The sequence below is a fragment of the Gorilla gorilla genome, chromosome 11 (genome assembly GCF_029281585.2).
Source record: "Gorilla gorilla gorilla isolate KB3781 chromosome 11, NHGRI_mGorGor1-v2.1_pri, whole genome shotgun sequence".
NCBI lineage: Eukaryota > Metazoa > Chordata > Mammalia > Primates > Hominidae > Gorilla > Gorilla gorilla.
The window spans coordinates 138,436,914-138,449,327 of NC_073235.2; the positions used below are offsets into that span (position 1 = coordinate 138,436,914).

Here is a 12,414-nt window from a genome sequence, read left to right on the forward strand (position 1 = left end):
AGACACTCAGTGCATCCGTGGGTATGTGATAGGCATCTTAACAGTGGCTGCTTTTGTTCCTCATATTTCAATCTGCGACCGGTGTTCCAGGGGTCCTGCCTGGGATCCTGAACCCCACCCCCCACTGTCCCTGCCCCTGGAGGCAGCATATCCCTCTGAGTCTCCTGCCTGAGCCAAGGGGCACATGGAGCCTCCTGCCAGGGTGGCTGCTTAGATTCTCGAGAAACCCTGATGAAGTTGAAGTCCTTGAGTAAAAGAAAGTACCCCCATTTATTCCCATGAATTCCATGAACATCCGTTGATCGGATGTGGAAAGATGCCCAGGAAAGCCCCAGGGGAGTGTGTGCATGTGCGAGGGTGGCCTCTGGGGAGGGGAGGTAAGTCGGCCCCACACCCTCCCGGGGTGAACAGGTAAGCCGGCCCCACGCCCTCCCGGGGTGAGCAGGTAAGCCGGCCCCATGCCCTCCCTGCAGGACTTCTCTTAGCCGGGCCACCCCCAGATGAACCGGAACGAAAAGCTGCAATCAGGGCTGTATTCCTCACCCGCGGGATTCTCTTGGTCCTTCCCTAGACTTAAAGGAGCACCCTAGAAAGCCCAATGGCAGGAAGCTGGCATGCACGTGGGCTCTGAGGGTCCCTGCCGCGACGCTTGCTTCCTGCGTGCAGACTTGCTCTCCGTGAAGCCCGTGCTCGGCTGCTCTTTCAGGGGTTTGGCTTCCTGGGATGCCAGAGACAAAAGAGGGATCAGGTTGTCCGGGAAGGCACCTGGCATTTCTCTTCCTGCTGCTTTGGGGTAGGCAGCGTTAGAGGTCAGAGCATATGGGATGAGAAAGAACGGAAGAGGAATTAGGTTCATTGCCAAAGGATGCCTGGGCTGGGGTGAGGCCTCCGCCCGCTGGTGGGAGGGGCAGCTCTGCCAGCAGGAGCTCTTTCTGGGCAGTAGCCAAGGACTGCACGAATGTTCATAATTGGGCAAGATGGGAATGAATGAGGTAATCATTTAATGTTTGTTAAACAAGTTCTGTTTTAAAGACTTGCAAATTAAATTGATTTGAGGGAGAAGCACGATCTGTAAAAAGCTACGGAGTTAAAAGTGGAATGAAAATGAGACAGGTATAGAACCGAAATACGAGTGCAGAAGCCCGTTTTGGTGCAGTGGCAGAGATTCCCGTGGTGCACCTTTGAAGCCGAAATTTGACAGAAACCGAGCGAGCATGCCGCTGAGGACGGAGGGGCTGCGGGATTGGTGGGCCGCAGGTCAGGGTCTCATGGAAGCTGGGTGGATGCTACGTGGCCTGTGTTTTCAAAATTATCCTAGAACATTGAAACATCATGGACTTCTAACTTCTTTTTACAATTAAAAAGAAATGTTTATACTTAAAAAAAAAAAACTTTCTTTTCTTAAATGTTGTGAAATGCAAGTCAGATTTACTAATCAGCAAGGCAAGAAGGCAGGACGAGGTGCCCTTTGACCGTATCCCTGGAACGGGGGTGCAGCCTATGGAGGCTGTAGTGGTGATTGTCAGAGAAGAAACCCTTAACTGCAGAGTTCACTTGCCTTCCAGTAACGGGGAAACGTCAGCCCAAACCTATTTCATAGGGCTAAGAAAATAACATGAGAAAAGAAAAAACTGAATAAATTCCTCAGGACATCACTTTTTAAATACACTTCAAAAAATGAAGTTGTCAAATGCCCTTTCTCCACAAAAATAAAATGTCAAAGGTGGTCGCTCTGTTGTATAATTTTGCTGCTATTTCTTTGACTGGTGGAGAAATCCTGTTGGTGGATTTTTGTTTAAAGAGTTGTTTATTGTTTTCTTTGGCATAAGAGCCTTCAAGCCCTATGAAAAAGATTCAGGTTAGGAAACTGTCTCTGAAGGCTGGGCGCAGTGGCTCACGCCTGTAATCCCAACACTTTGGGAGGCCCAGGCGGGTGGATCACTTGAGGCCAGGAGTTGAGACCAGCCTGGCCAACATGGTGAAACCCCATGTCGACTAAAAATACAAAAAATTAGCTGGGCATGGTGGTGAGTACCTGTAATCCCAGCTACTTGGGAGCCTGAGGCAGGAGAATCATTTGAAACCAGGAGGCAGAGTTTGCAGTGAGCCAGCTCACGCCACTGTACTCCAGCCTGGGCAACACAGTAAGACTCCATCTCATTTAAAAAAAAAAAAAAAAAAAGGTGTCTGTGAAAAGTTCTCTCTCCTCCCTAAGCCCTGTGGCTGTTCACATTCCAGCTCCTCATCTCTCTGTTCCACGTGCCACTGTAACTCAATAGTAATGGAATGGATGGGGCAGGGCTGGGGGTGGGGAATCCTGGCAGCTGAGCTTAAAAAAAAAAAAAAAAAGCTCAGTTTCTTTTTTAGGAAACTGGTGCCGACATCCCTGTGCAGCTGCTCAAACGCCCCCGTGTGCACACATGACTTAGATTGGGGGGATCCAGGTCACCTGTGACCCTGAGGGGGTCCATCAAAACCTCAGGGGACTTGCTGCTCCCCTCTCCACACACCTCCCTCCCACCCCTCTAGGCCTCACCCCTACATCTCCCTCACATACACCAGCTGTTCTGCCGCCCTCTGCCTCAGGCGCTCTGCCCCAGGCAGTGCCTGCTGCGCCCCACCTGCTGCAGGTGAGGGTTCCCTGACCTCTTGCTCTAAAACCCAGAGTCACCCAAGCCTCCTGACCTCCTTCCCGGCATCACTTACAGTGTGGCCATCTTACATTCAGAACCATTCATCACATTCATCTTTCCTTTCTGCTTGCCTCTCTGGCCAACTAGATGTCTGTTTCATGAGAGTGCGGATTGTGTCTGTTTCAGCAATTCACTGGGGTATCCCTGTGCATAGAACAGAAACAGACCCCAAATGGGGGCTCGGTGAGCATTTATTAAGTGGGTCATTGGACAAGTGACCACACCTAGAAGAAGAATGCCAGTGTAGGGAGTATGCTTAGCCACCTGCGTGGTGCACAGAAGGGGGCCTGCACATAGGGACCGTGTGTGTGGTTTTTCCTCCTTTCTAAAGTATGTATCCTCTAGACCCATATTTAAGTCTTTTTCCTTCTTTCTGAACATTTTAAAATTGCAGTTTCAGAAGCGCTCCTGTAAAACAAATTTCTACGAATGAATAACTTTCTCTGGTGTTTGAGTCTCTTAGTTGGGAGGCAAACGATGCTCTACAATTCCAGATTCATAAACTAATTACATTTCTGCTGAGTAAGGTACTGGTTTTCTGTGTTGTGGGGAGTGTAGGAAGTATTTAGAGCTGTCATTGTCACCGTGCCGTTACTTTTTGGTCTTCTGTTTCAGATGCCATAAGTTCTACTAACCCGAGGGTCATCGATGACGCCAGGGCGAGGAAGCTCTCCAACGACCTGAAACGGTGCACGTACTACGAGACGTGTGCTACATACGGGCTGAACGTGGAGAGGGTCTTCCAGGACGGTAAATGCGCGTGGCTGGGAGTTTAATTTCAGTTCATGATAGACGGGAGGCACTTCAAGAGGTCAGTCCTGCCTGCACTTGTGCACGGGGGTGGCGGAAATACGTCGTTGATGGGCGGGCATTAGTATCGAGAGCAGTCCATTCCAGAGGCGATTCTCAGGTATGTTTCATATAAACAGGGCTGTGTTCAGAAGAGACAACAAGGCGTGGCTTGAGAACAGCCTGGTGTTGGGTCTGTGTGTCTCCTATGGGGCCTTTCTGTGTGCAGGATAGAACATTTCTTGAGCTGGTATTCATCCGTGTGCTCTGTAAAACTTGTTTGTGAGCATTTCTTTATTGTAATTGCCCATTCTTAATCCAGTCCCGTCCTTTAAAGCAGTTTAAATATTTGATATTAGGCTTTGAGGAGAGAACTGAAAGGAGGAGAGAGAGTCAAGTTTGGACCTCCCCCCACCAAAAAAGTAATAAAATGACACGATACCACTCACAGCAGAGGGTGAGGACCAGCCTTTTGGAATTGTTTTTAGGTTATTTTATTCGTTATTGATCACCTACCTTCAGGAAGAGCCACAAATCAGACAGAAAATTCTCCTAGAAGAGCGTGACGTTCTGCAGGAGGGTCACATACTTGTGCATGATCATAGCGCCAGACGTCGCCTATGAGTGAGGAGCCTGTGCAGATGCGTGGGGTGGGCGGGAGAGGCGGCGTCACCCTGGGGATAGGAGGGTCTGGGGTAAGTAAGGACTGATACTTCTAAAGCCAGTCTTTTCAAGTTGGAAGCTTGGGAGAGGCATGGTTCTGGCAGAGGGTCCCCTTGCTGGTGGGAGTGGTAGAAGTCACTTGTAGGGTCCTCTCCCCTTCTGGTTTAAATCCATGGGGGCAGAGCCGCCTGTCACCCTGCTCTGGTGCCCAGGGGGTTGTCGGGGGCAGAGCAGGGCAACCATACTCGGGCTCTCCGGAGAGTGCTGGAGCCGCTTCGAGGTGATGGAGGACTCGCCGCGCTCTGACCCTGAAGACCCACGGTGAAAGCAGTGGCTGCAGGACTGTTCCCGGGACTTCCTCCAAATGGGGCAATTTTCTATTACATGTTTAAATTAGTCTTCAGATGAAATTGTAGGGATTCTGTATATTCACTGTTCAACTCAGTTTCAAAGATGACATCAGTTCTCAAACTTCACATTTTCTTTCCTGGAGCAGTGAGGTTCCTTTCTAAGCCTGCCGTCTCTTCCCGCGCATCTCTGCCTCTCAGATACTTACCTGTTTTTCAGCACGTTGGTCCTAGTTACTGCTTCATGGCTTAGGTTTCTTCTCGCCTTTTCCAGTGCCAATGCTGAAGAAGCGCAGGGTCCCCTGAGGAGCAGCACAAAGTCGCTGGGGTCCCACAGCCCCTTTTTCCCTCCACTAACGTTTTATCTCGGGCACCTCCTGCTGCCTCTGTCAGGAGAATGTCCTGTGGGGAGTAAACCTCATTTCAAGCCATGCTGGTGAACGTCCGTGAGATGTTAGTGAGACTTGGAAGAACTGTGCAGGGAAGCCCTTGGAGCTCTTCTGAGAGGTGCACCCTAATGGAGCAAGGTCACTGTCGGCCGCTGCGCTGCCGAGGCCCCTGTGAATGTTGAAGTAAAGCGTCGTAGATGAAGGGTCCCCGGGCCCGTGCATGAGGCCAGCTGCCTGTTTTCATAAATAGACTTTTCTTCTTTTTTTTGGAGACAGAGTCTCGCTCTTTGCCCAGGCTGGAGTGCAATGGCGTGATGGCAGCTCACTGCAACCTCTGCCTCCCAGGTTCAGGCAAATCTTGTGCCTCAGCCTCCCCAGTAGCTGGAATTACAGGTACACGCTGCCACACCTGGCTAATTTTTTGCGTTTTAGTAGAGATGGGATTTTCACCATGTTGCCCAAGTTGATCTCAAACTCCTGAGCCCAGGCAATCTGCCCACCTTGGCCTCCCAAAGTGCTAGGATTATAGGCATGAGCCACCGCGCCTGGCTGTAAATAGACTTTTCGTGACGCAGAGCCACGCTTTGTGTCGATGGGCTGCAGCGGGTTTGGGCCCCTCTCCAGCTGTGACAGCAGAGATGAGGGTCTTTGCGGCCTGAGAAGCCCAGAATATTCACTCTCTGGCCCCGTGCAGAGAGCTTGCCGGTCCCCGATGCAGGATATCAGGGACTCAGTTGTCTGGATAAGTTTAGTCTCCACAGTGACTCCTTTGCTTTTGTATTTATCACGGTTAATATACATGAGTTTTCCATAAATTGATGAGTGCTTCTTATAAAAATAATGTTGTCAATTAATGAATATTGGGGGTTGTCAGGATGATGCTGCCTTCCTGCCAAACAGCCTTTGTACGTTCTGGCTGCTCTAACAAGACCCAGTGGCTTATACAACAGACTTTTACTTGTCCCACTTACGGAGGATGGGAGTCCAGGGCCAGGTGCTGGTGGGTGTGGTGTCTGCCGAGGGCCATCCTCCTAGTGGGATATGTGTTTGCATAGTGGAGAACAGAGGACACAAGCCCTCGCCTGTCCCTTCCCATAAAGGCACTTAACCCATCACAGGGTTCCACCCTTGTGATCAGTCACCTGGCAGAGGCCCCACTTCTTATTCCCCTGGGGGTCAGGATTTCAGTATAAGAATTTGGGTTGAGTTCCATACCACACCCAGCACGTTCAAGGCAGAGGACAGGCAGCCAGCCACTTCTGTGTTGGAAACATTTCGTTTTCTTCAGGTTGGGGGGTGGCAAGGGGAGAATAAGGACTGATATTTCTAAATATTAGTTTAAAATATTCAGAAAAAGCGTTTCCGTTGCTGTGACAGCTCATGTCGCACCTCCCCAGGTGATGCTGTGATGAGTGTCCATTTTCATGGGCACAGGAGATTTCCGTTCCAGCTTCGTATTATAAAAATAATACACTCTCATTATGTATTCGGATTTTGGCTGGGCACAGTGGCTCACGCCTGTAATCCCAACACTTTGGGAGGCTGAGGAGGGCAAATCACCTGAGGTCCATAGTTCGAGACCAGCCTGGCCAGCATGGCGAAACCCCATCTCTACTAAAATTGCAAAAAATTAGCCGGGCGTGGTGGCAGGCACCTGTAATCCCAGCTACTCAGAAGGCCAAGGCAGGAGAATCGCTTGAACCTGGGAGGCGGAGGTTGCAGTCAGCTGAGATTGCACAACTGCAGTCCAACCTGGGTGACAGAGCGAGACTCTGTCTCAAAAAAAAAAAAAGTAGGATTTTATGGAATCTGAAAAGCAAATACCAGTGATGCTACAACTTCCATGACTATTGCGATTTTTTTTGTCCTTAAAATATTTTCATATGAAGATAACATTTTTAAAATAAAATCAGTTACTTTGCATATTTTATATCATAGTTATATGGTATATGGTTTCTTATTTGTATATGTATTTTCATGTAAATCACAAACACTCTCATTGTTAGTGATAAAAGTAGTTGCTGAGTAGGAGCTTTATTCAGTACTTAGCAATCCTTAATAACAAAGTAAAAATCCTCAAGGAAAGTTAAACATTGTAAGGTTTACATAAAGTTGAAGAATCGAGGCTCAGAGAAATGACATAGCTTGATCCAAAGGGACACAGCCTGGACTGGATCCCCCATCTTGGGACCTGAGAGCCTCGACTTAACCACAGCACCGGGACATTTTGTCATTAAAATGGAAGCAAATCAGGTCCTGGGGCCTTAAGAACACACCAGCTCTGCGCACAGATCTGGGGAGAGCCTCGCAGGGGATGCACGCAGCCAGCAGGGCCCCTGCCTGCTCTGCCCACAGGTCTGGGGAGGGCCTCGCAGGGGATGCACCAGCCAGCAGGGCCGCTGCCTGCTCGCCTACTCAGTTTATTCACATTTCTTGATAACTCTCTGGCTTCTTTTTTGCCCTAGGGCTTACTTTGTTTATTTACTTTTTAAACATGTATATGGTATAAAGAAAACATGAAGGAAAAGCGTGTAATTTCTACATAATGTTTGGCTTGTAAATTAAAAAAAAAAAAAAATCCAGCTGCTTCCATTGCCCTGCGGAGGCCGTGTTCCTGATTGGCTCTGTACCGAGGTTCATTTAAAAGGCCAGGGACCTCATTCTTTCTTCTTCAACATTTGACTTCTTAGTGTCTTGTAACAAAAGGACATTGTAAAAATTAATGGAGAAACATTGCATTCACTTTTTGTTCGCTTGTGTAGTCCTGTTTACTTTGCTTTCATGGAGCTGCCAGATGGCTACTAGCAAGTGGCTGTAGGTGTTGGGAAGCAGCCTAGCAGGCTGGTTCATCCATCCAGTCACTCGTTCATCTGAGCACCAGCTTCCCACACACTGTGCGTCTGGTCAGGGGCTAGAGGCAGATTGGGAAGCACAGGCAGGGTCCCTTCCTCCGTGAAGTTAAGGTCCACTAGGGAGGGTAAACATCAAACAGTCGCCCAGAAACATGAGCTTGTGTCTTGCTCAGGGGTGGAAAAGAAGTGTGGCAGCCCAGGCTGCTTTCTGGGGGTGGAGCGTTCTCGCTCCTGCTCACAGGCGAGTTTGTGTGGCTTGCGGGGCTGAGTGAGCTGGTTCCACAAGATGGTTTCTGCTTGACCTGGGCAGCTGAGCCGGACGTGGGCCGTGGGTACCCAACCGTTTGGATTTTCAGCAGAGCCCTGGGGGAGGGAGGCACTGGGGGCTGGGGCAGGCTGGATGTGTGGACTTGGCAGCTGGGGGCTGCAGGTCCGTCTGCAGGGACTGCACAGGGCTCTCGTTCCTACATTGCCTCACAGCCAGCGGCTCTGCGCCTGTCAGATTCTGCATGGCTCTGTTTGCCTCTTCCTGCAACTGGGAAATAACCTATATACAAGTTTTTCTATTTTTAAAGTTAAAATGGTGATTTCAGTGTTTGGCATTAAATTTTTCAAAAGTCCCTGTTCATTTCTTCTCCTAGGGCCTGGATACATGAACATGAAGGATTACAGAAAAATAAAGTTCATTCCATGTAGACGTTGTTTCTCTGGTCCTACGATCCCTCCCCTTCCCCTTCCCTTTTTTCGAGGCAGGGTCTCTGTCACCCAGGTTGGAGTGCAGTGGCACAATCTAGACTCACTACAACCTCTGCCTCCCGGGTTCAAGCAGTTCTCCTGGCTCTGCCTCCTGAGTAGCTGGGATTACAGGTATGCGCCATCATGCCCAGCTACTTTTTGGCTATTTAGTGGAGACTGGTTTTTGCCATGTTGGCTAGGCTGGTCTTGAAATCCTGGCCTCAAGTGATCCTCTGGCCTCGGCCTTCCAAAGTGCTGGGATTGCAGGCATGACCCACTGCGCCCAGCTTGTGATTCTTCTTTAAAGAGACATTTTTCCCACTTCATGTGAAGAACCAGCTTTCTGAGTGGCAGCAAGCAGCTCTTCTGGACAGACAGAGTGTGTGTCTGACATGGGACTGTAGTCAGGTCTCCGGTAGGTCAGGAAGGGTATAGTGTTGGTGATGGGATTTTTCAGCCTACATGCTGAAAGGTCACCTAAAATAGTTATAACTTAGTGACAAAAATAAATCCTCCCTTCAGAAGGCCAAGTCACGTTCAAGGTGGTAGCAAGCTGTGTATAGGTGGCGATAGGGCCCCTTTGAGCATTACACGTGCACCTTGGGAGGAAGAGAGTGGAGAGCGGGCTCTGCCTGTATATTCTTGGAGATGGTGCATTCAGCACTGTCGTTCCCTGCAGTTAGGTTTTGGAGAGTATAAATTTTAGCCTGTCTTCAAATGCTTTGAGTTTCTCGTCTTCCTGAGTAGCGTGTTGGGAGCTTTCTCTGCTGCGGGTGGCAGTGCCATAGAGGAACACGGGCCTGTGTCGTGGCATCTGTTCAATTGGGGAGACAGGATCAGGGTTTTTTTGTTTTGACATTTTTGAGCCAATGCGCCCTAACTTTTATTGGGCATAGTTTATGATTGTTAAATTATGGTGTCTTTGTGGTAGCTGTATGGCATATGGGATTTTAAAGGCCCCTGATTCCTAAAGAAAGAGGGGTTTCCCCTTCATAGGCAATCAGGAGTACAACCTGATAGTGGTACAAAGAATTGTTTTCATTTCTTCTCCAAGCAGCTTGATGCCCTTTCTCCCTTCACTCCCCCTCTCCTAGAATGAGCTGATAAAGATGTACGTGAGTGGTCCACAGTGTGGTTTTATGCATGGATTGTTTATTTGCATCCCAGCATGTTTTGTATACAGCAGGGGTCCCCAGTCAGGCTGCACAGGAGGTGAGCAGCTTGCAAGTGAGCATTACTTCCCGAGCTCCGCCTCCTGTCGGATCAGCAGCAGCCTTAGATTCTCCTAGGAGCACGAGCCCTATTGCGAACTGTGCATGCGTGAGATCTAGGTTACGCATTCCTTCGGAGACTCTAATGCCTGACGAGCTGAGGTGGAACCGTTTCATCCCAAAACCATCCCCATCCCCCACCTGCCCCCCAACCCCTGATCCTCAGAAAAATTGTCTTCCATGAAACCAGTCCTTGGTGCCAAAAGGGTTGGGGACTGCTGCTATATAGAATTTAATATTCTTGCATGCATTTTCTGAACCCTCTAGTCACTTGTTAAATCCCAGTTCAGAACATCACATTAGATATATGATCTGCACTGTGCTAGGGCGTGCTCCCCACCAAAACGTCAGCGTCTTAAGCTTGTATTCATACGACCATAGGAAAACCTACATGCAGAACTTTGACTCTGATAGTAGTTGTTAGACCAGGTCAGGATCCATGTCAAAGAGGTAAATTACAAATTATCATCTCTCTGCTTAACGGTCTCCAGGGCCAGTTTGGTGATCTCACACGGGAGACTTCTGTCCTAGAATAGACCTGCATTATTGTGGAGGGAGAGACAGTAGGTTCTAGGTGTATGGGAAAGCTGGGCAGTGGCACTGGAAGGGCGCTGTGTGCCAGGTGCTAGCGCTCCCGGGCTCTGTGTGCCAGGTGCCAGTGTGGCCACAGCCTTGTGGCTTATTAGGGCTTCCTCTGTTCACACGCTGTGTACATCGTCCTGGTGGATGGGTGTTTATCTGGCAGAGTAGTTCCTGGTCTAGGCAGATCCATGTCAGTCCTTTGACCTCATTGCCCCTGGCTTTTTATGTTTGTGTTGCAGTTAACATTCTGGAAAGCACTTTTATAGAAGCCATTCCATTTGTCTTTTGTCCCTTCCCAGTAACGGCTCACCTGGGCCTATCTAACCCATGCCGAGAGCCCAAGCTGGGAGAGGTTGCATGATTTTTACCAAGGTTGTGCGGGAAGTCAGGGAGCCTTGGTGTGCTCTTGATGCTTTGCTTCCAGAGATTGAAATCCTGGTGTGTGCAAAGAACCCCATCTCACATTAAATGGCTGCAGCTGCCTGGTCCTAATTACGGGAGTGTCCAGAACCAGGGGAGCTGTGTTAATGAGTCCGTTTGTGCAACCTAATTGCACGCGCTAGAGCATCTGTGAATGTAAGCAGTCTTCTGGGCCTCTTCTCCTGGGTCCTGCATCATCTTGGACCATTTTGTTTTGCTCACACCACAGTCCTTGTGCTATTAAAGGATATATCAATTATGCCTATTCCATTCTTTCCTGAAATCAGCTTAATTTTCATTGTGGGGGTGGCCTGTTTTATGATTTGTTTTTGTTGCTATTTTTTTTCCTCCTTTATTAGAGATTAGATTGGAACTAGTGTGTGTGTGCACACGTGGGTGTGTGTGTGTGCGTGTATGTGTGTTAGCGAGGGAATACTTCAAAAAATAAGATTTTTTACACTTGAAAGCAAGCCATGTATATGTGTACACTAGGCACTTGATATATGTTGAAAAGGTGGATTAATGGGTCATTAATTGTCCATTTTTTAATCACTTGTAGTAATGACTAATAATTATGTAACAATTTAACGGCTTATGATGTAGGATAGTGGATCTTATCAGGCCCAGTTTACAGCTGGGACTACATTGTTGGAAATGCTGCCTTCCCAGAGGTACATGGTGCAGCTGGTGTCAGGCGAGGCCATCATTTCCCATTTCTACCTGTGGGCTTGGCTGTGCACCTGTACTCATCACTGTCCCCGTCTCTACACCCTCACCCCCTCCATACATTGAAAGTCTTATTTCTAAGACTTCCTGGGACAGATGGGTGGTAGATGTGTATTGGGACAGTATGAAAGAGGTTCAGCTGCTTAAATTACACTTCATTAAGGGGGTTCATATTTGAACATTTTCTGAGAACAAAGATGACATGAAGAAAGTGACCTATGTAAGGCTCTGGCAGCACTTATGCGGTACCAATACAAATGGGGGTTGGGGGCTGAGCAGAAAACATTCTTCAAGAGTTAAATGATCAAGTCACGTAAGGCGTGTTGTTTTTGTTTTGAGACAATGTCTCACTGTCACACAAGCTGGAGTGCAGTGACACAATCTTGGTTGACTGCAACCTCTGCCTTCTGGGCTCAAGCCATCCTCCCATCCCAGCCTCCCAAGTTGCTGGGATTACAGGTGCATGCCAGCACACCCAGCTAGTTTTTGCATTTTTAGTAGAAATGGGGTTTTGCCATGTTGCCCAGGCTAGTCTCGAACTCCTGAGCTCAAAGCGATCCGACCGCCTCAGCCTCCCAAAGTGCTGGGATTACAGGCATGAGCCATGGCACCCGGCCATATAAGGGGGTTTGATGCTGGTTTGGGGGACATTCTGGTGTCGTTAGCCCTAGGGTCATTGGTGTCATTGCCCGGCAACGTCTTTTTTTTTTTTTTTTTTTTTTTTGAGATGGAGTCTCGCTCTGTCACCCAGGCTGGAGTGCAGTGGTGTGATCTCAGCTCACTGCAAGCTCCACGTCCTGGGTTCACACCATTCTCCTGCTTCAGCCTCCCAAGTAGCTGGGACTACAGGCGCCTGCCACCATGCCTGGCTAATTTTTTTGTATTTTTAGTAGAGACGGGGTTTCACCGTGTTAGCCAGGATGGTCTCGATCTCCTGACCTCGTGAT

General features: G+C 48.8%; 1 protein-coding gene across 16 annotated transcripts in view; it reads left to right on the plus strand.

Moving 5' to 3' along the window:
* The window catches only part of AGAP1 (ArfGAP with GTPase domain, ankyrin repeat and PH domain 1), a 636,895-nt gene that overhangs the window by 250,725 nt on the left and 373,756 nt on the right, over positions 1-12,414 (plus strand). For all 16 annotated transcript variants that reach the window (XM_019022384.4, XM_019022385.3, XM_004033402.4 and 13 more), the window contains one exon: positions 3,309-3,443. In XM_019022384.4, coding sequence (XP_018877929.1) covers positions 3,309-3,443 — 135 coding nt within the window. The remainder of the gene's footprint in view (positions 1-3,308; positions 3,444-12,414) is intronic.